The 27,720-nt window shown below is 54.5% G+C and overlaps 3 protein-coding genes across 6 annotated transcripts; 2 read left to right on the forward strand and 1 right to left on the reverse strand.

The window, feature by feature from the left end:
- Window positions 1-200: 200 nt before the first annotated feature.
- Window positions 201-13,974, reverse strand: TUBGCP2 (tubulin gamma complex component 2; the record flags this gene model as incomplete). The annotated part of the gene is made up of 17 exons (XM_083514724.1): window positions 201-526; window positions 763-926; window positions 1,185-1,313; window positions 1,417-1,560; window positions 2,021-2,141; window positions 2,663-2,791; window positions 3,068-3,240; window positions 5,359-5,539; window positions 5,979-6,159; window positions 6,740-6,885; window positions 7,462-7,651; window positions 9,021-9,220; window positions 9,563-9,770; window positions 10,384-10,543; window positions 10,962-11,153; window positions 13,526-13,654; window positions 13,798-13,974. The coding sequence occupies 17 exons, from the start codon at window positions 13,972-13,974 to the stop codon at window positions 415-417; spliced, it is 2,736 nt and encodes a 911-aa protein (XP_083370850.1). The 3' UTR covers window positions 201-414.
- A 59-nt stretch (window positions 13,975-14,033) lies between these two features.
- On the forward strand, window positions 14,034-16,813 carry ZNF511 (zinc finger protein 511). The gene is made up of 6 exons (XM_083516368.1): window positions 14,034-14,168; window positions 14,265-14,335; window positions 14,448-14,664; window positions 14,923-15,047; window positions 15,531-15,728; window positions 16,459-16,813. Exons 1-6 carry the CDS (start codon window positions 14,070-14,072, stop codon window positions 16,526-16,528), a joined length of 780 nt encoding a protein of 259 aa, XP_083372494.1. The 5' UTR covers window positions 14,034-14,069; the 3' UTR covers window positions 16,529-16,813.
- Window positions 16,814-18,101: 1,288 nt separating this feature from the next.
- Window positions 18,102-26,595, forward strand: CYB561 (cytochrome b561). Of its 4 annotated transcripts, none has more exons than XM_083516018.1 (6): window positions 18,102-18,155; window positions 22,310-22,539; window positions 23,031-23,129; window positions 23,612-23,715; window positions 24,705-24,862; window positions 25,286-26,595. In XM_083516018.1, the coding sequence occupies exons 2-6, from the start codon at window positions 22,332-22,334 to the stop codon at window positions 25,479-25,481; spliced, it is 765 nt and encodes a 254-aa protein (XP_083372144.1). In that variant the 5' UTR covers window positions 18,102-18,155; window positions 22,310-22,331; the 3' UTR covers window positions 25,482-26,595. The 4 variants fall into 4 exon arrangements, with proteins under 4 accessions (XP_083372144.1, XP_083372143.1, XP_083372141.1 ...); XM_083516017.1 differs by lacking the exon at window positions 18,102-18,155 and adding an exon at window positions 18,526-18,623; XM_083516015.1 differs by lacking the exon at window positions 18,102-18,155 and adding an exon at window positions 18,876-19,015.
- Window positions 26,596-27,720: the final 1,125 nt, after the last annotated feature.

Genomic DNA, 27,720 nt, shown 5'->3' on the forward strand with positions numbered 1-27,720 from the left:
CCCACAACTAAGACAGTCTAATGGAAAGGACCCTCTTTCCCAGCAGAGCATGTAGACGCAGTGTGGGTGAACATCCACCCACCCACTGCCCCAAGGTTATGGGGTGGGGCCTTGCTGTGCCCCCTTCGGCTCCATCACCATCTCATAGGCCTCAACGCCTCCCTCCCGCCACCTGTGTCACATGACAGGACTTCAGGAACTGCTTACAGGTACTTTTTATGTCAAGTAAAATACACCAAATTGTTCAGCTGCGTTGTAAAAGTAGAAGCATCCAGAAACGCCACAATTCTTTATGGACAAGCAACGGCGGCTGCAGCGGGAGTGTGTTGCTGCAGCTCTAGGCTACCTACGCAATAAAAGTGCTAAGTTTACGTGGGGAGTTCTGGGTGCAGCCCCCGGGGAGAGGGAAGGGGGTCACTGGGTGGCCACCAGAGGCCTGGGGGGCCCCGCCTGCAGCACGGCCTTCTGGCTCCGCTCGGCAGACATGTGCTCCAGCCGCTCCGTGTAGAAGCCGTTGAAGTCCAATCTGGGGGCGGAGAGAGAGAGAGGGAGAGGAGGGTGGAAGCAGCACAGGAGCGTGACCAGGAAGTCCCTCTGCCAGAGCAGAAGAGCAGGGTCTGCAGAGTCCAGCCTCCTCCTTCCTGCCATGGCCAAGCAGGCGCCATTCCCTGCACAGCCGCCCTGATGCTGGGAGGAGGACAGAGCCGCCACACGAGCCCCAGGCTCCCTCCAGCTGCCCAAGAGATGCTGCTCCCTGCTCACCTGTAAATGATGTTGATCATGCTGTGCTCGCAGTCGTTGGTGCTGTAGATGCTCAGCTTGTCCAGCAGGTCCAGGAGGTGGGCTGAGAAATTGCTGTCAAACTTGTTGATTGTGGCCTCGAAGCCAGAGGTGGCCTGCATGGTATTGGCCTGCTCTGCTGACAGCTGTGGAGGTGGGGGGGGGGGGGGAGAGAGTTAAGGCTCACAAGGGAGAAGGGAGGGCAGGCAAGGAAGCGGCCCTGGCCTTGCTGCCATGGTTCATCCTGGGGCAGGATTTCCTGGAGAGCACAAGGGCTTGGGAAGGAGCCAGATAGTGCTCAGCACCACGAGAGAAGGGCTCTGCCCACACCTGAGGTGCTTTCCTGAGCGAAGGGCTGGGATCTGCAAATGAAGAGGCACCTCCACCCTCCCCTGAACCCCTACCTTGTTCGCCATTTGCTTCCGGGCGGATTCCTCTGTGCGCTCCTGCTCGGTGGGGGCCCCCCTCATGGTCCCGTGCTCCACCGTCCGGTGTCCCTGCTCATTGTCCAGCTTTATGCTGTTGGATAATCTCTGGTGGGTGGGACAAAGGCAGGCATGAGCCCAGAGCACGCTGGCGCACCCAGGGGGTGCCCCTTGCTCCCCGTGGCACAGAGGGACGCAAGAGGGAGCCCACCTGCATGCAGTTGGTGAACATGACGCAGACAGACATCATCTTGGAGAAGATCTTCAGCAGCTCTGGGTTGGTGAGCATGCAGTCCTTCAAGCAGTTGTCCAGGAAGCTGGTGTGGTGGCTCAAGACATCATCAATATTGGAAGCCTGCCCAGAGGAGACAGCAGCCCATCAGAAACAGCCATGGCCAGAAATAGTTCTCTGTTCTTTTGCTACAATCAACATGCAGAGCTAGCGATGACAAAGCCTTATTTTCAGGGGCTGAGGCAGGTGGCAAAGGGAGCTCCACCTCACTGTCACATTGGAGGAAAGGGAGCACTAGAAGCCAAAATGTAGCCAAGGGGGTTTCTGGGCCAGTGGCCTCCTGTGAGCAGCTACTTCAGGCTCTCTGGCACAGCAGAAAGCTCCTTACCAGCCAGAACCTTGCTTTCCCAGAAGAACCTGTCACCCTTCCAACTCACAATTGAAGCCCCTGTTTTAGCGGAAAAAGAAGAAAGCCCTTTGGGAACAGAGGCCCCACCCAGCCCCACCATTGGGGGCGAAAGGAGGACTCGGGGGGCCTGGTGTGGCCCACAGAGGCTCTGAGAGCCACTGGCCCAAAACTGACCGACTTCAGGTTCTTCTCCAGGATGTGCCAAGTTGGCTCCATCACTTCGAACATCATGTAGTACTGGATATTCTGCACAAAGTTGAGCATCCGTTGGCGGAGAGTGAAGGCGCCAGCAAACCTGGGAACGAGAGAGGGAGGAGCCTGGAGGGGTAGATGGGAGGAGAGCACCTGTGGGGCTGCAGGATGCTGCCCAGAAGCCCAGGAAGGAGCCCAAACCAGTGCCAGGCAGGAGGAGCCCTGCAATTGGGGGGGTGGAGGGGAGAGGAGAGGAAGGCAGCAAGGAGAAGAGGCACCCCCCCCCCCGCAGCCAGTTCTGACTACCAAGGTCTTTGCCCCTTGAGCGGCTTCTGAAGCCTCAGTGCCCCCTTCCAGAATCTGAAGGGGGAGCTCCCAGGGTCAGAGGACTTGCAGGGAGAGACCCTCTTGCTGCCAGGGGACCCAGCAGCCCAATGCCCTCCCATTGGCCTCATCCATCCAAGAGGGTGTTCATTCTGCAGAAAGCAGGAAGGCCCAGGAAGCGGCCACAGCTCAGTGGGCTGAGCACCCACGGCACATGTGGAGGGGCCAGGCTCCGCTCTAGGCCTCCGCCTTCAGAGACTCTGCTGGCGGCTGGGCCTGCTTGGCTCTGGGAAAGCTCACCATTTGGAGGAGTGCAGGGAGCACTGCTTGGCCGTCTTGCTGCTGATCCAGACGTTGCACAGCTGGCGCTCCACATGTTTGCAATAAAACATGTGCCGGAAGAGCATCTGGTAGCGCGTCAAGGCCTTCCTAGGAGACGGGGAGAGGCGTGGAGGAGCCGCTGCTTGGCCAGGGCCCAGAGGGGCCAAGGCAGGTTCCCTCAGGGCCAGGGGACAGCCAGCCCTCTTTCCTCCAGAGGCACCGAGGAGGCCTTCCCAGCACCTCCTTCCCCTCCAGAGTTATGATGCATTGACTGAGGCACATGCACGGAGGGAGGAGGATCAGGATCAGGCCAATGGCTGGCTGTGCTCTGCCCCCTCTGGATGGAAAGGATGAGCCCCCATCAGCTGAGCTGCTCTGCCTTACCTGTTGATGATCAGCGAGAGAGGCCACTTCACGATGTAGTCGAAGGAAAAGGCTTCCAGGCCGCTGAGCGAGAGCTCCGTGGGGTCTGCGTGGATGATGGCCTTCTCCTGCTTGGTTTCGATGGCCAGGACTCTCAGGAGCTGCGTGATGAGATCGTGGGGCATCAAGTCAACCTGGAAGGAGGGGAAAGGGCCGCGAGAGGAAGGAGGCCAGTCAGACACTCAAACTGCCAAACAGAGCATGTGGCCAGACTGTCAACAAACAAATGATAGCAAATATTTGAATTTTCATTCACTGACAGTCCGTGAGGCCAAAGTCAAACCCTGAACCAGCAGAAACGCTCCATAGTAGTCTTAAAAAACCTGGAATAATAATAATAATTTATTTATACCCCATCCATCTGGCTGGGTTTTCGCAGCCATTCTGGGCGGCTTTCAACAAAGTATTAAAACACATTGGTCCGTCAAACATTAAAAGCTTCCCTAAACAGGGCTGCCTTCATATGTCTTCTAAAAGTGGGGTAGATGTTTTTCTCTTTGACATCTGGTGGGAGGGTGGGTGCCACTACCGAGAAGACCCTCTGCCTGGTTCCCTGTAACTTGGCTTCTCACAGTGAGGGAACCACCAGAAGGCCCATAGTGCTGGACCTCAGTGTCTGGGCAGAACGATGGGGGTGGAGACGCTCCTTCAGGTATACAGGACCGAGGCCATTTAGGGGTTTAAAGGTCAGCACCAATACTTTGAATTGTGCTTGGAAATGTATTGGGAGCCAATGTAGGTCTTTCAAGACCGGTGTTATGTGGTCTCGGTGGCCGCTCCCAGTCACCAGTCTAGCTGCCACATTCTGGATTAGTTGTAGTTTCCGGGTCACCTTCAAAGGTAGCCCCACGTAGAGCGCATTGCAGTAGTCCAAGCGAGAGATAACCAGAGCATGCACCACTCTGGGGAGACAGTCCGCAAGCAGATAGGATTCCAGCCTGCATACCAGGTGGAGCTGGTAGACAGCCGCCCTGGACACAGAATTGGCCTGCGCCTCCATGGACAGCTGCGAGTCCAAAATGACTCCCAGACCGCGCACCTGGTCCTTCAAGGCACAGTTACCCTGTTCAGGACCGGGTAGTCCTCCGCACCTGCCCGCCCCCTGTCCCCCAAAAACAGTACTTCTGTCTTGTCAGGATTCAACCTCAATCTGTTAGCCGCCATCCATCCTCCAACCACCTCCAGGCACTGACACAGGACCTTCACCGCCTTCACTGGTTCTGATTTAAAGGAGAGGGAGAGCTGGGTGTCATCCGCTTACTGATGAACACTCAGCCCAAACCCCCTGATGATCTCTCCCAGCGGCTGCATGTAGATGTTAAAAAGCATGGGGGAGAGGACGGAACCCTGAGGCACCCCACAAGTGAGGGCCCAAGGGTCTGAACACTCATCCCCCCCCACCACTTTCTGAACACGGCCCAGGAGGAAGGAGCGAAACCACTGTATGACAGTGCCCCCAGCTCCCAGCCCCTCAAGACGGTCCAGAAGGATGTTATGGTCGATGGTATCAAACGCCGCTGAGAGATCCAGCAGAACTAGGAAACAGCTCTCACCTTTGTCCCTAGCCCGCCGGAGATCATCAACCAGTGCGACCAAGGCAGTTTCAGTCCCATGATGAGGCCTGAATCCCAATTCGAAGGGATCCAAGTGGTTCACATCCTCCAGGCGTGCCTGGAGTTGTTCAGCAACCACCCGCTCAATCACCTTGCCTAAGAATGGTAGATTTGAGACTGGGCGATAGTTGGCCATCGTTGCCGCATCTAAAGATGTTTTTTTAAGAAGCGGTTTAATGACTGCCTCTTTCAGCGGGTCTGGGAAGGCTCCCTCACAGAGGGAAGCATTCACCACCCCGCAGAGTCCATCGCCCAGCCCTTCCCGGCTAGCTTTTATAAGCCAGGATGGGCAAGGATCAAGGAGACAGGTGGTTGGTTTCACTTGTCCAAGCAGCCTGTCCACATCCTCAGAGGTAACAGATTGGAACTGATTCCATGCAACTTGACTAGACAGGATTCTAGCACTCCCCTGCCCTGACCCTGCTCCCACGGTGGAGTCTACCTCTTCCCGAATCTGAGCAACTTTATCTGCAAAAAGTCTTTTCTTTGGTTGGGTGGGCAAGGGCTCCACACCAAACGTCCCCCAGAGCCCTGCTAGACAAGCCAAAGCCACTCGCGGGGTTGCCCAGGCTCAATGGGGAGACACCGGCAGCAGCTCTGGGGCTCTGAGGCCTTGCCTTTGTGCCGGGCACCCTTTACCTTCAAGTCATCCTTGAAGGGGTCTGTGTTTGCTGTGCTCATCCGCAGGGCCAGCTCCAGCAGAGCCTCCAGCCGGGTGGGGACAATGTCGTCCACCGGCTTCTTCAGCTCCTCTTCGGTGAGGTCCATGAAATGGACGTAGAAGTCCCCCTGGTCCATGAGGAAGTAGTGCTTGATGGACCTGCTCACAGAAAGGGGTCACCAGTCAACTCACTGCGGCAGGAACAGAGGAGGCAGGAGGGACCCCTCACCCACCGCCTGCCTCCTCCCGCCCGGTAGAAACAGGAAGAAGCGGACCTGGCTTTTGGAATAAGAAGTGCTGCAAGTATCTTTATGCCATCTGCAATAAAGCAGCCCCTTGCAATTCAGCTGGGAGGCAGGAAATGGGAGGACTCTCTCTTGGAGGGGGGGTCCCACGGCCCCTGCCCCTCCACCCAGCTCCTCCTGCAGCCTCAGGGCAAGTCTATGAAAGTGCCTGCTCCCCGCCCCCTGCTGGGAAAGCACAAGCTCCTCCACACTTTTGCCCCTTCATTTCCCAAATCAGCAGCCCCTAAAACTGTCCCAGTTGGCATGGAGAAGGAAAGCAGCCTGCCAGAGACGCCACTTGGAAGGAAGCAAACCTTAAGTGGGCCACAAGTTCTTTTTCCTCCATGAGGAAATCGAGCAGCACTTTGCTGGCGTAGTTGTAGGCTTTCTCAATCTGCTCCACATATTCCCGCTCCTTCAGTGTGTAGATGACCTCTTTGGCCAGGGGGCAAGTGACATCACGGCCACACTCCCGAACGACATTCAAATACTTCCCTGCAGGACGGGAGGGACAAAGGGACATGAGGACGGGCTCAGCTCTTCACTAAACGCTGTTCAGACCTTGTACACAAACAAATGAGCACATTAACTCTCCCTTCCCTGCTGTCCCTCTCATCCTCCCAATGCGTGAAACTTAAGCACAGAACCTGACATTAGTCTCTGCTGAAACTCATTTAGTTAGTTTGGGCTGACTTCTCCAATCTGTTAAGGTATTTTTGCATCCTGATTCTGTCTTCTGCAGCATTAGCTACCCCTCCCAGTTTGGTATTCTCTACAAATTTGATGAGGATCCCCTCAATTGCATCATCTGTCATCTCCCTCCTTGACGGAAGGGCAATGGAAAGAAGCCAGATAAATACAACGATCGGCTTTTGGAGCTTGAGAAAAAATCTCACAGGATATCCTCCATATGACTCGCCCAGAGGCAGACGGGAAGAGCTGCAAAGGGAATCAGACCTCCCAGGTACTCCACAACCGCTCCCCTCCCCGCCCCGCCTGGGGGCTTCTCCATCCACTGCATGACCCTCCCTCCTCCCCTCCCGCTTTCCTGTCAAGCAGGAATTTGGCTCCTCACCTGTGCTGAGAATTTTGTCTGCAATCTTCTGGAGGAAGGAGGGGATCTGCTGCTGGACGATCGTGTACCTCTGGTCCCAGTACTTGTCATTATAGTCTTCTTGGATCTTCTCCTTCTGGAGCTCATGCTCTTCCACCATGAATTCACTGTGGAATTAAAAAGCGGTTAGGCCCATGGCAGGGAGGCGCAGAGCAGGAGGCTCCCCAGGGCTCTTCATCCAGGCAGTCCCAGGACACAGCGCCCTGCTTGGACTCCCAAACAGACCACAGAGGTTTCTCCAGCTCACATAGAATCATAGAATCATAGAGTTGGAAGAGACCACAAGGGCCATCGAGTCCAACCCTCTGCCACGCAGGAAACACCATCAGAGCACTCCTGACATATGGTTGTCAAGCCTCTTGGCTGTCATGCCAAGAGAAGGACCACAGGTTTTCTGCTGCTCCAGAGAAGCGGACACGGAGCAATGGATCCAAACTACAAGAAAGAAGATTCCACCTAAACATTAGGAAGAACTTCCTGACAGTAAGAGCTGTTCGACAGTGGAATTTGCTGCCAAGGAGTGTGGTGGAGTCTCCTACTTTGGAGGTCTTTAAGCAGAGGCTTGACAACCATATGTCAGGAGTGCTCTGATGGTGTTTCCTGCTTGGCAGGGGGTTGGACTCGATGGCCCTTGTGGTCTCTTCCAACTCTATGATTCTATGATTCTAGGTTCCTCCGCCCACCTGTAGGGATCATTGATGATGCCTCGGTAGATCCATTTCTCCAGGATTTCGAAGTAGGGGACGCTGGCAGCCTTGGTCAAGTAGAGGCAGAGCTCCTGGGCTTGGCTGTCTCCCGTGTAGTTGAACGTCTTATCGTGCAGCAGGCTGAGTGTTGACCCTCCAACACACTCCCCTTTGTCCACAGAAGTGGCTGGAACAAGAAGCAAAGGCCAAGAAGAGTCACGTCCCGCTGAAGCCAGGGTTGGTCAGGGCACAGGTGCCCATCAATGGCAGACACACCTGGATGTTACAGGAGCTCCCCCATCTGAAAAGGGGTCAGCAGGAGATGGCTGCTCTGGACCGTGGCCTGGGACAGGTGAGCACCCAGAGCGGAGGCAGGGTTTCCGCAAGGCTCAATGGGCCCTTGGGGTTGGTGAAGCGAAACCTGCCTCTCAGGGGCCACTTGTGGCCCCCAAAGGTGACCAAGAACCTCTGAAAAGAGGCTACTGGCAACCACTTCAGGAACAGAACCTCTGCCACTCCCTGGTTGTCCTCAAGTGCACTTATCACGCTTGAGGTGCTCCAGCCAATCCGCTGTGCTGAATCTGAATCATGTAGAACTGTTTATTCAAAGAATGCCCCCCCCACCCCACCCTATTCAGCTGATAGAAGCTTCTGCAAAATCAACAAATAGTGTACAGCTCACAGACTGCATACATACAGAAACAGAGAGCGAGCACGCCAGCATTATTCCTGCAGTCAGCAGGAGGGGCCAGGGGATTGGTATTAATAACCATATTATGAGTTGGAATTGTCATAATGAGGCTATTATCGGATTGTAATTGCAAACTTCTTCTTCTTCTTAATTGAATTTATATACCACCCTATACCTGGAGGTCTCAGGGCGGTTCACAGAAGAGATCAACCTTAAAAACTGTACTATATATACAGTAATCAAAATGAAGCCACCCCGACATCCCTCTGTGGCAACTTTATAAAAAAAATTACCAAAATAAGGAGGGGCCAGAGGATGCCCCCTTCTGCTCACCAGGGTGGGGGGGGGGGACTTGGAGGCTTCCACAGCATTTGGGGGGGTGTACAAAGGAAGCTCCCCTGCAGCTCCTCTTGTGGGAAGGAGGAGTGGCATTCCCAGGGGGCCCTGGTCCTCCCTCCAGGGGGCGGGGAGGCCCAGAGGGAGCCCCTTTGACTTTGCTGCCCCCAGGAAAAGGAATGACCCAATCACTGGCCTCACCTGAGACTGACTGTGGCACGAGGGAACCCCTTTCAGCGCTGGGCTGCTGGACCCCCTTGGAAGGACCCTCCCTGCAGCAACACCCCAGCAGTGGGCAGAGCCAGAGGCCCACCTGGACACACGGACCCAGCTCCTTCCACCGCCCCCCTTGATGAAGGAGAGCCGCCTCGGCCTCTCCTGGCACTGGGGCTCCAAGGTCCAAGCCTCCCTCCCTCCCTCCCTTGCCCCCTCCAGGGGAGCAGGAGGCAAGCAGACAGAGAAGGCGGCTGCCCAGAAAGACACCCTGCTCACTGCCCCCCCCCCCCGAGAGACCTTGCCCTGCACTCACCCAGGGAAGCCAGGATCTCCATGGTCCTCATGGTGGGCTGGATGTAGAACCAGAGCTTCTGCAGGGAGAGCAGGCCTTGGCGCTGCAGGTGCTCCAGCTGCGTCACCAGGGTCATGTATTCCTTGACCAGGGCCCTCATGGCGGCTGCCAGAGCGTGGTTCACCTGCCCGTACTCAAAGGAAGACTTCTCTTCCACAAACCTGTCAGGGCGCAGGACGGAGAGCTGCTGCTGGAAGCCAGCCCAGCACCTCTGGGCCCCACCAGAAACGTGGCCCACCAATGCCACCCCCCCCCGCCCCACCTGCCCGAGATGCAAGGAAGCCTCGTTCTTGTGCAGCTCAGCATTGAGAGGAAGCAGGGAGCTCCCTAGGTTCCCTGAGCTCCAGGGGCCTTTGGGGCTCTGAGCTGCTGCAGCCCCCAGGTGGGAGGAACCCCAGAGGCCCCCCACCCAGCCCTCAGCCGGAGGGATGGGACACAGGCTGTTGCTGCGTCCTCTTCGCCTCCCCCAGCTCCGTCCCTGATGAGGAACCCCAGGCTGCTACCTGGTGACGATGGAGTAGCTCGCTGCCACGGGGAGGATCCTGGTGACCAGCTCCTTGACTGACATATCCAGGTTGGGATCCACCAAGAAAGTGCGGCTCTCTCTGCCCACCAGTGGCTGCGCAGTGATGTACCGGCCATCCACCCCAATCAGGACGTAGAGCAAGTCCTCCACCACAGCAGATTCCTGGGCTGCCAGTGGCAAAGTCCCTGGCAGAGGAAAGCGGCACGTAATGCACCAGCGCCACTTGAACCAATGCATCTGAGGAACCCACCTGAGGGCCAAAAGGGCAGCTGGCCATTCTTAAAAAGAGCAGGGTCTCCCACCACCGGGAGAGGAGAGGGCATTTGACAGGTGGCTGCCTTGAAATGCTCTTTGACTTTATCCCTATTGATAATTTGTGTACCTGGACACGGTTTTGTGTGCTTATTTTTTTACGTCAAGCTGTTTGACACTGTTTTTACAGTGCCTGCTGGGCTCACGAATAAAACTCTACTCATATTCGTGTGTTTTCAATCTATGGTAAGCTGGCAGTTGTTGGCAGCTATGGGAGAGGGCTCTTGGGCTTGGATCCTGCCAATGGATTTCCCACTGGGGGCATCTGGTGGGCCCCTGTGAGGACAGGATGCTGGAATGGATAGGCCCCTTTGGCCTGATCCAGCCGTCCCACTCTTCTTCTGTTCTGGACCTTCCGCGTTGCACTGCCCAGACCCACGTTGGCAGAGCGTCACCAGCTGCCCATTAAGGGTCCCAGAGAAACATCCAGCAGGCAGGGGAGGCCCCAAGCTGCGAGACCCTCTGCTCCTCTCGTGCAAGACTCACCGATAGGCACCGTGGTGTCCAGGCTCAGGCTGGAGCTCATGAGGAAGTCCCCGATGAGGGCCGGCCTCTCATACACCCAGGCGGGAAAGGACGGGATGGGCTGCCCAGAGTTCTTCCTGTTCTGCTTGTCCCTGAGCGACTTCCGCACCAGCTCAAGAGACTGCCAAGGAAGAGAGCGAGTGACAGGCCAGCCCAGACACTGAACTATCAAGCAGCCACGGCAGCAGGGGTGTGGCAGCTGGGCTCCCACTCACTGCCAGTTTCTGCCCCCTTTGCTCCGGGGGCAAAAGAGGCTGGCACAGTATTTGCACCCAGGGAGGCCTCTCAGGACCCACCCCTAGTCCCCTTGGCAAAGCGGAGAGCAGCCCACCTGCCCGGAGCGTTGGACAAGGCAGAACTTCCTCTGAAGTAGGCACTACAGGGAGCCCAGCTAAGGGCCTCCTGCAGCTGCCCACTGAGGTCACTGGCTTCCCATCCCAGGCTTGCCGTGTGTGTGAGAGAGATCCCAAAGGCTTTGGCTGCAGCAGAACCTTCCCTTCCCAAATAACAAATCAGGGGACCCAAGAGAAGAGAGGGACCTGTGGGGCGCTGGAGCTGGTTGTGACGGTGCCCAGCTGCTTCCGTAGCTCCTCCAGCTCCTGGACGGTCATTTTGGCTGTTGTTGAGGGGATGGAGAAAGTGACGCTGCTGCTGGCTCCGCCACTGTTGGCCGCTGCACTGGCTGCTAGCTCTGCCCTTTCCTTGGCATTTTGCTGCAAGTACTGGAGGGTCTGCAAAAGCCCCGCAAAAAGCAGAACTCAGGAGCGGCAGCAAAGAGCCCAAGAGGCACAGCCCACAAGGAGAGTGGATCTCCCAGCTGCCTCCCCAGTCTTGATATAGGACAGCCGAGTTAAGAGCGTTTGCAGATGACCTAGTATTGACTTTGTAAGAGCCAAACACTAGTACGAAAAAGGTTCTAGAAATAATACAACAGTTTGGCCAGGTAGCTGGATTTAAGTTGAACAAGCAAAAAACTAAAGTCTTAGGGAAAAACTTAACAGATATGGAAAAGGAGAAATTTCAAGAGGAAACAGGTTTGACTGTGGTAAAGAAGGTGAAATATCTAGGGGTTTACTTAACATCTAAGAATGTGAACTTGTATAAGGACAACTATGAAAAATGTTGGTCAGAAATTAAAAAAGATCTAGAAATATGGTCAAATTTGAAACTGTCAATGTTAGGCCGAATTGCAGTAATTAAAATGAATGTATTGCCTAGAATGCTATTTTTGTTTCAGACCTTGCAGATTCTTGACAAGATGGAATGTTTTAAGAGGTGGCACAAAGACATTTCGAAATTTGTCTGGCAGGGCAAAAAGCCCCGAATTAAATTTAAGATACTGACAGATGCTAAAGAAAGAGGGGGTTTTGCCCTGCCGGACCTAAAACTGTACTATGAGGCAGCAGCTTTTTGCTGGCTGAAAGAATGGATGCTCCTCGAGAATACAGACATCTTGGATCTGGAAGGTTTTAACAATGCTTTTGGTTGGCATGCATATCTTTGGTATGATAAAGTTAACAGTGCCTTTAAAAATCATATTGTTAGAAAAGCATTGTTTAATGTTTGGATAAGATATAAAGATCTATTGGAAAACAAAACCCCTAGATGGGTGTCACCAGTGGAGGCTAAAGCAGTGAAGAAACTCAATATGGAGGTCGGATGGCCGAAGTATTGTGAAATTTTAGAACAAGATGGAGATAAGTTCAAACTACAAAGTCAGGAGAAATTGAAGCATAAAGTAGGAAATTGGTTCCAATATTGTCAAATAATGGAATTTTTTAAACAGGACAGGAAAATCGGTTTCCAGGTGGAAAAATCAAAATTAGAAACCGAACTGTTAGAACCCAATACTAAGAATTTATCTAGAATGTATAACTTGCTGTTGAAATGGAACACACAGGATGAAACAGTTAAATCGGCTATGATTAAGTGGGCTCAGGATGTTGGACATAACATTATGTCAGCTGACTGGGAATGGTTATGGAACACCGGTATAAAATTTACGGCATGTAATGCCTTAAAGGAAAACATTATGAAAATGGTATACAGGTGGTACATGACCCCAGTCAAGCTGGCAAAAATCTATCACTTGCCCGATAATAAATGTTGGAAGTGTAAAGAGACTGAAGGTACCTTCTATCACCTTTGGTGGACATGCCCGAAGATTAAGGCCTTCTGGGAAATGATCTATAATGAAATCAAAAAGGTACTTAAATGTACCTTCCTTAAAAAACCAGAGGCCTTTCTCTTGGGCATTGCCGGCCAATTGGTGACAAAGAAAGATAGAACCTTTTTTATGTATGCTACAACAGCAGCAAGAATACTCATCGCAAAGTATTGGAAGACACAAGATCTACCCACTGTGGAAGAATGGCAGATGAAAGTGATGGACTATATGACATTGGCCGAGATGACAGGCAGAATCCGTGACCAACGAAAAGAGACAGTGGAAGAAGAGTGGAAAAAATTTAAAAGCTACCTTAAGGACTACTATAAACTTAATGAATGTTAAAATGTTGTGGTTTTCAGAAACAAAAGGGTACAGGGATACAAGGTTAGACTATAAAAGAGGACCAAGATGATAAAGATTGGAAAGTAATAATTGGGAGTTGCTAGTTGTATTTTGGACATTGGGATGCAGAGAGGGGGGGTATGGGGAAGTCCAAGAAAAGAGGTTTATGAAAATATGTCTGAAATTATACGTGTATGTTTGTCATTTTTAGTGTTTGTTTGTTTTTCTTAAAGTGTTGTAAAATCAATAAAAATTTTATAAAAAAAAAAAAAAATGATATAGGACAGCCAAGGTGGGCAACCTGCAGCCCTCAGGGGGCCGAATTCAAATTCAGGCCTCAGGCCAGAGCAACCTGTCTCCTGTCAGTCTGCCGGGTGGGAAGGGAGAGAGGGGGGGGGGCTCTGGACCCTCCAACCACGGGCTGCAGGTCCCACCCACCCTCTGCTTCCTCTCTTGATGGGGAACCGGTGAGCCAGCGCTGGGCCGGGCTGAGGAATGGCTGGCTGGGGCTGCTTCTGGGGGGGGGGGGGGACACCCCGCCGAGGTCTGCCCCGTCTCTCTGTCCCCGCCCGCCCGCCCGCCTCTCCTCACCTCCTTGTCCTCGGTCAGCTTGGCCAGCAGCTGCACCAGCGAGTCCAGGTGCCGCGTGTTCTTCGACTTCAGCTCGTCGTACTTGGTCAGAAAGTCTTCCGGCGTCCGAGAAAACTCCGCGATCTTCACCTGCGGGGAGACACGGGGGGGGGGGTCAGCGCCCGGCGGGAGGAGTCCCGGGGGGGCCAGCCAGGGAGGGAGGGGGTCCGGCGGGGGGGGTCCTTCCCTCTCGCCCTCCCTGCCCCCCCCCGGGGCCTCGCTCGCTCGCTCGCCTTGGCTCCGAGGGCGGCGGCGGAGGTGGCGGCGGCGAGGAAGGCCCCGCCCTGGCTCCTCTGCAGCAGCTCCACGTAGCCCTCGGCGCCGCCTTCCCCGCAGGAGCCCCTCGCGCGGAGGAGCCGGAGCAGCTCGTTCACGTCGTGGTGGAGCCGGAACTCGCTCATGGCCGCCATGGACCGGGAGGCGTCTCCCCGGCAACGGGGCACCGGAAGCGGAAGCGGGAGAGAGAGACCCGCCTCTTCCGGCAGCGGGCGAGGAAAGCGGGAGGATGCGGGACGAGGAAGGCGAGCGAGGCGGGGGAGGCGGAGGGCCCTTCCGCTTCCGCCCGGCCAGGCTCCGCTTCCCCGCGCAGCACCCCTTCTTCGAGGCAGGCGGGCGGGCGGGCGGGGGGGGGGAGAGGGGAGCCCTGGGGGGCCCCCCGGAAGTGGCGTCATCCGGGTCTTTCTTTCTCCCTTCCTCTTAGGACGGCGACGTCCAGCGGCATCTCGGCCTCCAGGATGCGCAGCCCAGCGCCCCCCCCGGAGGGGCCTCCCGGTGAGCCCGGCGCCCCTTCTCCCCTCCCTCCCTCCCTCCCGGCGGGGCGGGCGGGTCTGGCTGGCCTTTGGGTGCCCCTTGCGACCCCCCCCCCCCGCTGTGTCTCCCGCAGGCCGCCCCCCGCCGCCGCCGCCGCCTTCTCGTGCCCGGCCGCGGGCTGCGCGCAGGTCTTCGACTCCCTGGCCGGCTGCGAGCACCACTACGGCCTCCTGCACCGCAGCGCCTGCTCGGCCTGCCAGCGCGCCTTCCCCTCGGCGCACCTGCTGCACCTGCACCTGCTGGAGTGGCACGACGCCCTCTTCGGGGTCCTGGCGGAGACGCGCAGCCTGGTGAGAGCCCCGGCGGCCCCCATCCTCCCGCCTGCTCCAGGGAGACCGTGGCACCAGGAGCCAGCTGCTGCTTCAGGATAAGAATTCTATTATTTGTATCTTGTCCGCCTGACTGTATTGCCCCAGCCACTCTGGGCGGCTTCCAACAAAATAGAAAAACGCAATAAGCCATCAGAGATTATTGTTAAAGAAACCCATCTCTGCTTGAGTGTTTGGGACCCCAAATGCTGACCAGCCCCCTCTTGCCCCCTTTTCTAGTACCAATGCCTGGTTGAGAGCTGTCCGGAGAAGTTCAAGAACAGCAAAGAGCGCAAGGAGCACTTGGTCCAAGTTCACTGCTACCCGCCGGACTTCCGCTTTGATAAACCCGTGAAGGCAAAGAGGTAAGTACTCAGGTGTGGGTAACGGGGGGGGGGGGAGGCAGACATGCTCACTGTACAGCAGACTGGCTTCGGACATGGAGCGGGTGGGGGGGGGGCAGACAAATCTTCTAGACAAATCTAGTACTGTTTGGCTTTCTTTGGAATCCTGCCCTTTTCGCCCAGGAGCCAAGGTAGGTGAGGCTGAGAGGAAGTGCCTGACCCCAAAGCCACTTGGTGAGCCTCATGGGTGGGGAGGGATTTAGATCCTCTTCTAAAAAGTTTTTGCCTGCCACTGTGACTGCTGCACCACCCAGGCTCCTGCCTGCATGTTGCAGGAAGAAAAGCAAGGCTGGGGGGAGAAGAAGCTGACAGGGGAGAAGAGCCTGGACTCACAGACAGCCTCCATGTGGTGAGGGAAACTGGGGTGGTGGCAGCAGCAGGGTCCTCATGCCTTTTCATAAAAAGTTTGCAAGGGTTTTGCTCTGGACTGTGTTTTTGCGCCAGCACAAAGGCAGCGAGATCTCCCTCCAGAGAGAGCGCCTTCCCGATGGATGTGTGGGAGGGAGAAGACTGCAGGGAGCCGGCAGCGGACGATGCCATGGAAGTCGGCCCCAGCGAGAGCACAGAGGAGAAGCCGCCCCAGCCCGGGGCAGAGGACGCGCCAGCCTTTCCGCCACCTGAGAGGCGGCTCTACAGCTCCAGGTCGGTGCCTCTCCTGGAGCGCTGTCCTCGTCTTAGCATCTGCTTGTTCTTTGTGTAGAGAACCATGTCAACGCTTGCTTCTTCTGTCAGCCACAAACTAAAAAGGGTCACAAAACCTCCCAGAGAAAATAGGTATCTCATCTTAAAATCCTGCCCCAAATTTTTTAGAATGGCTGGAAGCTGCATGAAAGGCATTGTGTGGGTGAAACTCGGGGCGATTTGGCACTACTAACTAATATTGCTGTTTATATTAAAATTATATCCCCTTTCCTCCTGAAGAAGCACAGGGTAGTAACATCTTGAAATGTGTAAGTCTGGCCTCTGGAATAAGTCAGGAAGAGCTGTTCTGCTTTTGGAATATTGTTTGCATGTATATATGTTTGCATAGCTTAGTTACTGAACTGGTGACGGAGTAATTTTTTTACAAATCAAATGACAACGCTGCATGCACTTGTGGTAACATGAGCTCAGTCTGGAGGTACCAGAAATGAGTTAAAATAAGGAACTACACCCGTTGTTGAGCCTGAGTGGCTGAGCAACAGGAAAGCGTAACAAGTTTCAATAGATTTCTGGGCCTTCTGTAGTCACACAAGTTATCTTAAACAGCAGCGCTCCCATATGGCATTTGAAAACCTGAGAGGCCTCAGCCAAGCCTCTGATCCACCCGGAGCCCTTTTTACTGCTGGCCATGAGGGCACTGAAAGCTCTCTTGCTGTTCCTTCTCTTCCAGTGTCCCTCACACTGTTTGCTTTGGACAAGGGGCAAAGCGCAGCTTCCAAGGCAGAAAAAAGAAGGCCTGAGGGAACAAAGAGGAACTTCAGGAAGTGGCGGAGTGAAGAAAGGCTTTTGCAAAGCCCAGGCGGCCTTTCCTCGGGCGGAGGAGCTGGTTTTGACCCTTCAGCAGAGGCTAAGTGGGCTCTGGTGCAGGGAGGTGCGCCTGACCTACCTGGCAGAGACAGTGAACTGGGTCCTTCTCCAACTGGGAGCTGCTCCTGCAGGCCAGGAGTCCCCAGGACCAGAGTTGCGTACAGAGGGTGAAAATTGTTTCTGTATTTTTGAAAATAAAATGCTTGGTGTTTACAGAATCCTGGATGTTGAAAAGAGCAGCTGGTGGATTAAGCCACAAGAGGCAAATGGAGGGTCATCTGTCTCTGAACAAAATGCACAAAATACACAATCTTCATCTAAAAATAATCTGTTCCTATGTTACAGATAGGTAGCTGTGTTGGTCTGCCATAGTCAAAATAAAAAAATTCCTTCCAGTAGCACCTTAAAGACCAACTAAGTTAGTTCATGGTATGAGCTTTCGTGTGCATGCACACTTCTTCAGATACACTGCTCTGTATGGTCTTTAAGGTGCTACTGGAATGAATTTTTTTATTGTTCCTATGTTGCAAGAGATGTCCTGTCGTCTCTCCATTAATCAAAAGGGCCAAAGTATTATCTTTCCAGTCAATATCAGTCTTTTGGCAGAAGTAAGGGCACAAAGAGTCCATCTAGATCAACTAGCTGCCAAGCCCCATATAATTGACATGACATTTAGGATAATGTTATCATCTGACAATTTTATTTTCCCCCAGATATAGTATTTATACATCCTAAGACTTTAATCCAAAAATTCATAAATGTCAGACATTGCTTAAACTTATGTTTCAAAGAAGAATTTTCCTAATTACATCTTCTGCAACGTGTTGTGAATAGTCCCTTTATGTACGAAAGTACCTGTCCAATTCTAAATATTATCTTTTGTTGCCCGAGATGTAGTTTATAATCTAACAACACATTTGCTATGGAAGCTAAGACATTATTACGTTTCTTAGTGGCTTTATACAAAGAAAATCTCAAAGCAGCTTAACAATACACTGTATAAAATAGAACTGGATAAAACCAGTTAAAAATTGGGGTGGAGGGAGACCCCTAACATATCTATGAAACATTTAAATCATCAGTATGTGCTGGTGGTTCTATACAAAAATGTATTGAGGTGGCCTGTCTTAAGAGGACTGTTTCCAAGAGACACCTAAAAAGCTGCAGGGAGTTCCACGGGCATCCTTCTCCTTCCCGTGGGGCCAACAGCGCTTTGTTGAGTTTCTCAACCAGGGAATCCCGCCCCCCCCCAGCGCAGCCAGGTGCAGTCGGCAGGGAGACCCCCTCATGGGGGGGGCTTATCTCGCCCCCGCTGGAGCCGGTGCTTCTTTTCTTGGGGCTCAGGGCAGCCCCCCCCCCCGCCACCCCGCCTGCGCCCCTGCACCTGCTCAGCCTGGACGGGCAGGGAGGGGTCCCTTGGCTGCAGCCCCCTTCCTCCTTCGCCCCGCAGCTCCCCCCGTTTCCATGGCGACGGGCTGGGGGTGGGGAGGGAGCCCGGCCGGGGGGGAGGAGGAGGCGGACGCCGCGCAGCAGCAGCGACTGGGACGGAGGCGCCGCCAGGTGAGGGGGGGGAGGAGAGGGGCGCCTCCCTGAAGCGCCAAGGGGCCCCGCATCCCCCAGAGAAGACCCGGTCTGGGCGGGGGGAGGGAGTGGGATGGGCAACCTCGCCCTCCCCCGGAGGCGACCCAGAGTTCTCCCCCCCGGCCGGATGGGCATCCGTCTGCCCCCCCAGGACCCCCCCCTCGCGGCCCTTCTTTGTCCCTCCTGATCCCTCTCGAGACGGAGGCTTCTGCAAGGAGGCGCCCTCGGCAGAAGGAGCAGGGGCCCCTCCAAGGCTGCTCCCCCCCGGCTTGCCCCTCTTTGGAAGCAAGGGGGACTGCACTGCGGGGGGGGGGGTGGACTAGATGCCCCGGGGTCCCCTCCCGACCCGGCCAGTCTTGGGTCCTGGAGGCACCCGCCCGTCCCCTCCGGCGGGGCTGCTCTGCCTTCGTCCTTCTCTGGCTTCCTGCCTGGGCGAGAACAGGAAAGGTGAGTCATGTTAGCCGAAGGTGGCTCCGTCCAGTCCCCGGTCCGCCCCCCCCCGGCCCTTCTCCGAGGAATCGGACCATCCCGCCCCCCCCCCCCGGCCAGAGGGTCCCCCGGCCGAGAGCAGGAGGCGGCGGGGGGCGGGCAGGCAGGTGAGGGCCCCCAGTCCGGAGCAGCAGCGCCTCCCCGCCGCTCTGGGCGCGCCAGGGGCGGAGGTGGTGCTGGGCACCGGGGGGGGGGGCGGCGGCAGGGAGGGAGGGAGGTCCAGGCTCTGCCCGGAGGAGGAGGAGGAGGAAACGGGAGCCTGGTCTCTCCGCTGCGCCAGGAGCTCCGGAGCGGCCGGCAGACGCGCCTTGGGGGCTCAGGACGCGGAGCAGAGATCGCAGCAGCAGCAGGTGGGTCTTGGCCGGGCTGAGCGCTGCCTGCCGGGGCTGGACTGCGCGGCGAAGGAGGCAGCGCTGGGGGCACCGAGGAGGGAAGAGTCAGGCCCCTCAGAACCTGGGTCGCTTGGGCTTCCGCCAGGTGGGCGGAGGATTTCTTTGGCTCTGCTGGCTGCAAGGGGCGCCCAAGGAAGCAGATGGCTCTTTTGCAGACCTGGGTGGCAAGGGCAGGTCTGCCAGCCACTTCGGAGTGGATCCTACTTGCCAGAGTTCAGCCAAACAGGTGGAGGGGCCTGAGGGCAAGATGCCTTTCATGGGTCTTTTTTTATATAACGTGGAACCTATAGTATTTATTTATTTGCAGAATTTGTTGAAATTTTCAAGTCAGTGCTGGGGGTTTTGTGCAAGAGAAGTCTAGAAAGTGTGTGGGGGGGTATCTCTCTGCTGTGACTTGGGGGGCAATTTGTATGAAAATAGCTTACATATATTTTTGCCGAGCCCCCCACTTTTCTTTCTGGTTGGTATTGCCTGCATTTGGGCCTTCAATATTTCTCCTTTTAGAAACTCCCATCCTTCTTGGACTCCCTTCTCTTTGACCATGGGATCACACCCAGTAGCTCCTTAAGCTATATGAAGTTGCCCTCCTTGAAGTCCAGAGTCTGTGTCCGACTCCCCTTTCGTTTCCCCTTTCCTCTGTATCCTGACACCCAGGAGAAGAGGATCACTTCCTCCCAAGTTTCAGAGTTTCCAAGTGCTTCCAGCTCCTCCCTATTAGTGAGGACCAGATCCAAGATAGATGATCCCCTTGTTGGTTCTTCCACCTTCTGGGAAATGAAATGGTCAGCAAGGCAAGGGAGGAATTTGTCAGACCTTACACGCTTGGACCAGAAGATGATGCCCAGGGTCCCTTTCAGCTCTACAATGGCACAGGGGGAAGGGACTTGGGAGGTATGAAAGCTGGTTTGAGGTTTTCCTTTTTTGTCCCTTGGCAGCTACTGGTAACTTCATTCTGTTAACCCTGCCCCCCCCCCCCCGGCACTGTGATTGGGAGACGGAAGGAGAGCCTGGCAAAGGTGCTCCCTGATTAGAGGCTGGTGCTGCCAGTCACCTCCTCCCCTCCTGCCCTGGCACATCCCTTACATGGCAAGCTTCATGAGACAGGCAGTGTGGGCCTGGCATGGAGGTGGTGGTGGGGGGTGCAATACTGCCTTATACTGAGTGGGACCCATTGCTGCATCTCGCTCAGTACCGTCTGCACTGACTGGCAGCAGTGGCTCTCCAGGATTTCAGGCAAGGAGTCTCTCCCCAGCCTTGCCTGGAGATGCCAATGACCTTCTGCATGCCAAGCAGCTGTTCTACCACAGACGCAGTTATGGAGAGCAGGGAGGAAAGTGCAGCCCCTCCCCCTGGCAAGTCAGCACAGCCTAAGGAATCCCCTGCCTTGCGCCTCTCCCGAGGGAGGCCTGTTCTGCAGCCAGGTGTTTTCACCTGTTTTAATGGCGGCTCCTGCTCTTTGCTGTTGTGGAGCAGCAGACTCCAAAGTGCTCAGGGGGCCAGAGGGGGATCTGGTTGGGGAGCAGGATGTTCCCAACAGAAGCCTGGATCCTGGAAGCTGAGGTGGGAGTGGGTGTCTTTATCACATTTGCATCGATTCTTGGCCAGAGCTGCAGGCCTTATTAGATCAGCGCAGTTAAGTGGATTAAGTCAATTGGCTTAGCCCCGTCCTCCTCCCTGCTGCAAAGGCCAGCTGTGTGCTGTGCAACAGAACAGGCCCCTAGGGTACCCATGTCCCTGGCAGAGGGGCAGGGAGATCCAGAGCCCAGCAACGCAGCTAGGGGACAACTCACCAGGCTCCTCAGAGGCATTGCAGGCTCTGCTTCTCCACCAGCAAATGGTGGTGCTGAGGTTTTGCCCATAAAGGTAAAGGACCCCTGGACAATTAAGTCCAGTCAAAGGCGACTACGGGGTTGTGGCGCTCATCTCGCTTTGAGGCTGAGGGAGCCGCTTTTTGTCCATAGACAGCTTTTCGGATCATGTGGCTAGCAGGACTAAACTACTTCTGGTGCAATTGGACACCATGACAGAAGCCAGAGCACACAGAACGCCATTTAGCTTCCCGTCACAGCGGTACCTATTGATCTACTTGCACTGGCATGCTTTCGAACTGCTAGGTTGGCAGGAGCTGGGAAAGGGCCACAGGAACTCATTCTTGTGGGGATTTGAACTGCCGACCTTCTGATCAGCAAGCCCAAGAGGCTCAGTGGTTTAGTCCTGGTTCTGCCCATAAGCACATCGAGGCTTCATCCTGCCCTATCTGTGGGTGGAGGCTCAGTAGAAGAGAGAAGCTGGAAGGCAGCCTGCAGGCGGTGGGGGGCGGTCAGACTTTGCATTTCCCTTTCCCAAGAGCAGAGGCTCTTGCTTCGATTGGGAACTCCCAGTGCAGAGAGGACATCATCATTGTTGGTTGTAGCCCAACGAAGGCATTTTTTGTGTTTTCCTGGGGCTTGTGTTTGTTTTAAAGGGGAGGATGTTTGCCGTCCTTTCTGCTGCTGTGCTGGGTCAAAGTGCAGAGAAGGACCTGAAGATGCAGGTGGGGAACAAGCATTTTGGGTGAGGGACTCCTGGGGGGAGTTTGGCCAGAGTGGCCTTCCCCAGCATGGTGCTTCATGCCTGCTCAGATGTTCTGAGCTCTCCAGGTCCCATCAGGTACCCCAAAGCATTGCTGTATGATGCCGAGGAGGATGGGAGTTGTAGTTCCCAGTTGCAGAAGGTGGAGGAGCCTCAGACTCTTGCCCCACAGCTTCGGCTTGGGCTCTCTGCCCCAGGGCCAAGTGGGGCCATGCCAGCTTCCTCTTCTCCCTGATCCTTATAGAGCCACGAAATGGTGAAGGAGAAACCCCAGGCAGCCTAGCCCAGCGTCTTAGTTGTCTGTGAAAAGTATTCATAGAGCACCTTTCGTGCAAAATTCCAGAGCGGTGTGCAGCAAGCTTTACAAAAGAGATAAAATATCACTTTAAAACAATGCAGACAGATAATTAAGAATCGCAACGGGCTCCACTGGAAGTCCAGCGAGATCTTGAGGGCCACCTTTGGCTCATAGAGTAACTGGTCCACCCTCTGGGCCTTCTTTGGCCACTGGAATCAACAGAAGATCTGGTGACGGGTGCAGCTTCTCCAAGCTGCTGCTGCCAAGTGGGACAAGGAGGGCTGCAGGTCTCCCCCCAATTCCAGTTCCCCCGAGATTTCCAGAGGCAGCCCCTGCCCTCCCTGGGTCTACCTGCTGACAACTGTGCTCCTCTTGTTTGGCAGCCCCAGCTCTGCTGAGCACAGCATGGAGGATTCTCCGGCCAGGAGCGCCAGTCCATCTGGCCTCACCTACGCCGTAGCTGCTTCACAGGTGGTGGGCCTGGCTGTGATCACCCTGACGGGGGCCTGGATCGGCCAATACCGGGGCGGCATTGCCTGGGATGGATCCAAGCTGCAGTTCAATGCCCACCCACTGTGCATGGTCATCGGGATGGTCTTCCTCCAAGGAGACGGTAAGGAAGCGGTGGGAGGGGGGCCTTTTGAGAACTGCCTTCCAAGGGAGAAAACTGGGAGCTGCTTATTTCAAACCTCTCCCCCTGCTGTAGCTGCATTCACAATTTTGGAGAGGGGGCAGAACAGGATGTGCCACCCCCCCCCCGGTCCCAAAGGAGGCAGAAGCACACCTTGCACTGCCCAGCCAAGGGTCCACAAACTGTGTCTGCGCACTGTCATTCAGCCACATGATTAAGGCAGGTGCTCCACTAGACTATCTTCCACTCTGTTCCTCAAATCCCAGACTTTTGAGAGACCCTCAAACCTTTTCAATTATTTGTTTTTTAAAAATATATTTATGAATTTACAAGTGTACAAAATACAGAACTGAAGAACGCTACTTGTGGGGTCTGAGCGGAGCAGTTCCTGGCCAGGGGAGCAAGAGCCAAGCCCCCTCTCAGCCAGCCCCACACCTCATTGCCCCTCTCCCCTCCCTCTTCTCCTCTTGCAGCCCTCCTGGTATATCGGGTCTTCCGGCACGAGAGCAAGCGCTCCACCAAAATTCTGCACGGGCTGATCCATGCCCTGGCGCTGGTCATTGCACTGGTTGGTGAGTCGGGGGGGGCAGCTGGAATAATCTGCCCTGTTTGCTTGAGCCTCAACCTCCTGCCTGCCTTCTCAGAAGCCCCTCTGAGAGGCACCAGGCTCAAGGGGGTGGTCAGAGTCTTCCCTGAGTCTCAGGGTCAACCCACAGCTCCTCTGAGTTCTCCAATAAGCTGGAGGAAGCGGGCATGTTTTGGGCCTCCTCTCCCATAAAAACATAAGGCTGGGGTGGACGAGGCCGTGGGTGGCTTACTGTGTTCCTCACATATGGAATGGAATACAGCTAGCAGGGCTCCCCCAGACAGACAGACAGACAGACAGTCTCCACCACCTGCCATTTCCACCCATATACTTCTTCCCAGGCAAGCTGGACCTGCCCATCTCCCCATCCCTCATGTTAAGTGGGGTCCCACTCTGGTGCAGTTTTGCCTGAGGTTTGGGATGGTGGGGAAAGGCAGGGGGTCACCTGAGGCCTCTCCCTCCCTCCAGGTCTGATAGCCGTGTTCCAATTCCACAAGAAGCAGAGCATCCCGGACATGTACAGCCTGCACAGCTGGTGCGGCATCCTGGCCTTTGGCTTCTACTTTGTGCAGGTGAGGCAAAAGCAGAGTGGGAGGAAGAAAGGGGGCTGGTGTCTGCCTGGCCTCCTTCCAAAGCAGGTCTGTGCCCCAGAGAGCAGAGAGGGAGAAATGCACGAGGGGCAGGAAATCAGAGGAAGAGAAAGGAAGAAACTCTGGCTTCTGATTCCCCTGCTGAAACTGCATCTGGTGCTGGGGCTCCCCAGATTCCTCAGCAACCTTGGAGGGGGGCTTGAGCTGTCCAGGGATCCGTCTGGACACAAGCGATTAGAGGAAGGACACCCTTGAGCCACATCCTTGCTGGACGCTGCAGCCTGACAGCTTCAGAGCTTCCAGCAGCCACCCACATCCTTCTCAGGGGGGCCTTTGATTCCAGGCGCTGGATGGGGATCTCTGGGAGGGCTCCATCTGCACTGCAGAAACAACACGGGGCTCTTGACACTGTCTGCCTGGGGAGCTGGGTCTTGGCTCCCAGGAGCCTCATCTTTTCCCAAAGCACAGCTGATCTGCATTGCTGGGAGCCCTTCCTGCGCCCCCTTCCTCCGGGGGGGGGGTCACTTGCAGTGGCACCTCATAAAATCTTAAGAGTTGGAAGGCACCCCCAGGGTCATCCAGTCCAACCCCCTGCAATGCAGGAATCTCAGCTCAAGCATCCATGACAGAGGGCCCTCCAGCCTCTGCTTAAAAACCTCCAAGGAAGGGGGCTGCCGCTCTGAATTGCCTTTGAGCCAGCCCTTGTGCCCCCCCTCAGTCGTGGCTTCATGGGATCAGAAGGAGGCCATGGGGTGGATTATTGGAAGGGAGACCTTTCGCCCCTCATCCTGGGGCACCACCCACCTCTCACCAGAACTTAAAGGCGGTGGCAGCAAGGGAGTTTACAGTGTTTGAGGGCTGGCTCCTCTTTGCCTCCTGATTGTTTAGTCAATTCTGGGGGTGGGATGGGCTCCCTGGGAGGTGGGCTGCTGTCTCCTGACTTTGGGGCACTGCCTCCCCTTCTTCCTCAGTGGCTGCTGGGCTGGAGCTTCTTCCTCTTCCCCGGAGCCTCCTTTTCGCTCCGCAGCAGATACAAACCGCAGCATGTCTTCTTTGGGGCTGCCCTCCTCATCCTTTCCGTCGCCACTGCCCTGCTGGGGATCCTGGAGGTGCTGCTCTTCAACATCAAGTGAGTGGCCCCCACTTTGTGGAAGTGTTTCTGTTTTAACTTACAACCTGATGGCTCTGTCTCTGCTCGGCTTCCTTCTGATAAATCCAGAATTCTGGGCTGCAAAGTGAGGGATGGAGCAGAAATGACTGCCTGGGAGGGGTGTTCGTAAACAGCTTTTTGCAGTTTACTTGGCTAATATATTCTCAAATCAACATCCTGCAAAATGGCAGCAGTGCTGGGCTTGGAACTGAGTGCCGCCCCCATTGCCTCCTCTGGCCTGGAAGGCAGAATGAGATTCTGAACGTGCCTGGTCAGCAGACGAGTTGCCCAAAGCCCTGAGCTGCCTTTTTCTTAAACGAATGAATGAATTAGAAATTGGGGGGTGGGGTGGGGTGGAGATAAAGTGCTTGTGCTAATATCAACCTTTCTGTTCTTGCTCAGGGAGACTTACAGCTCCTTTGCCCCAGAGGGAGTACTTGCCAACACCTTGGGCCTCCTGCTGGTGGCTTTTGGGGCCATTGTGGGCTACATCTTGACACGGGAGGAGTGGCAAAGGCCCCCCTTGGCTGAGGAGATGGCCCTGTCCATGGATTTCAAGACCCTCACAGAAGAGGGCAGCCCAACAAGCCCCCAATGACGGCTGCCATCGCCGCCTGCCTGTGTCTCCATGTGGTGTCTCTCGCTTGTCGTGCAACATGGTGGTTGCCACCTTTCCTGCTGGGCCATGTGTCAGCAAGCCCTCTCCAGAGGACTCTTTGCCATCCCTTTTCCTTCAGTGGCCATTGCAAGGGTCTCGTTCTGAGCAGGGGTCTCACAGGGGGTCGGTGCCTTGGTCACTCCTGTGAGCTGGGGTGTTGTGCCACATTCCCTGTGAAGAGGGGATTTAACAGGGACTTCCAGTTTCTCCTCTGGAAGCGGCTCCTCTCTTCCTCCTCTGTGTTCATTAATGGCAGCAGGACAAGGAGTCCCCTGGGGCCATTCCCAGAAGGGGGGCTGACAGCACTCACAAAAAGGGTTCAGGGGTGTTGGGAGGGCAGCTGCAGATTCTGTGCAGCTGGAGGCTGTGACTTCTTGCAGAGCTGCATCAGTAAAAAACAAAATTCTGAAGGCTTTAGACATACACACCTTCCTTCCATTAATTGTCCAAAAGATTTAAGCAAGGCTGAATATTTGTAGAGTTTCTCCTGTTTACACAGTGATTATCAGGCATAACAACTGGGAGGCTGAGGCAAGAATGTTGCTTGTGCAATTCTGTCTCCTCTTTCTCTACCAGCAGATATTTGATTGAAATGTTTGTTTTTTCCAACTCCAGAAAGCCCTAAAGTTGACAGTCTCTGACTTATCCTGTTTTCTGGGGTTTGGATGCAGGCATTTCCTCTGACGCAAACTGCTCTGGGAGATCTCTGTGGGACCTGGATCTTTAATCTCCCCTAATGGCTCAACTATATAAAAAAGATTATTCAATACTGTGATTTGCAAAATCTTTGTAAGAAAAAGGTGGGACATTACCCTATGGAAGCGTTTGAATTGAATGCATCAGGTGTAATAGTGGGGTTGTATAAGAATTACTTAGCTAAGGATGAGGACCACTATGAGCACTCAATAGGCACTATGACAATACTGATCTTAAGTGTGAAATTATTTATTTTCCTGGGGACTCCTTGCCTTAATACAAATACACTCTCTTGTGTACTGACCAGTATATATTGTGTTTGGTGGTTGAGATGAACTTCAATAAATATTTGCAGCAAGTTCTTGAATTGTTTGAAGTTGAATTGTCAGTGAAATCTCAGCAGGGCCCTTTAGGACTGGATCTCGGCTGCTGGTCAAGCTACACTCATGAAGCTACTTAATCCTGCTTAGCTCTTTCAAGAGTCGGTCCCAAATCAAGCCCAAAACTGTTCCACAAACCAGAGGCCCAGCCATTTCAGCATCTTTGTTGTGCTCTGCCAAGGGCAGCTGCTCTTTCTGGATTTGAAGGCAATAAAAATGCTTGGGGTGACGACCACACGTTACTCATACCCAGCAAGAATGAAGCACAACACAGCTGCGTAGCCAACCTGCAGAATGTATTATGTGTAATGCACAGTTCTAGCCTGCATACCGCATGTTAAAGCACAAAGACTAACAGGGTAATGCTCAGCACCACAGTTGGAGTGCCCTAGTGCCACCAGTGTGTCCAGCCCCAACTTATAGGATGCCAGGCAAAGCAAGAAGCCCGGTTCCTAGATTGGGCTTCTATATTAAGGCATGAAACAGCAGACTTAATAGCGAAGTATCTGGCTTCCAGGCAAGACCTTACTGCTTACGGCTCTTTAGTAGTTCAGAACCTTGGACAGCAATGGACGTGGCCCCTCGCAGTCAGCCTGCAGCATCTCCAGCAGCCCTGGGCCTTGCTTTGCTGCTGATTTGCGGAGTCTGAGCTGAGTTGAAGTCTTTCCCTTCCGTCTGGCTCCCTGACTCCTGCCCACACAGTGTCGCACTGTCAGGAAAGCGGAATGTTAGTTATACTGTGGTTACAAAGCACGAGGTACCATATTTACTTGAGTCTAATGTGCCATCGAATTTAATGCGCACCTCAATTTTCAGAACCTTGACACCAAAAAAAGTATTTGCTGGCAAATGTAAATGTGTCATCGAGTCTAATGCACACCTAAATATTCATAACGTGATTTGGCCAAAAAAGGTGTGCATTAGATCCGAGTAAATATGGTAATTAGGGCATATTCCATGTGGTGTGGTCATTGAGATTTGAACACAAAAGTCAGATAAACAGGTGTTATGTTGCTTTGTTAGGAGACATGGAAGAATGGAGTTAGTAAGGGATGTATAATGTAACAAGTGCTTTGGGTAAAGCCACATTTTCCCAATGCACA

This window comes from Podarcis liolepis (assembly GCF_965112155.1).
Source record: "Podarcis liolepis genome assembly, chromosome: 1".
Lineage (NCBI taxonomy): Eukaryota > Metazoa > Chordata > Lepidosauria > Squamata > Lacertidae > Podarcis > Podarcis liolepis.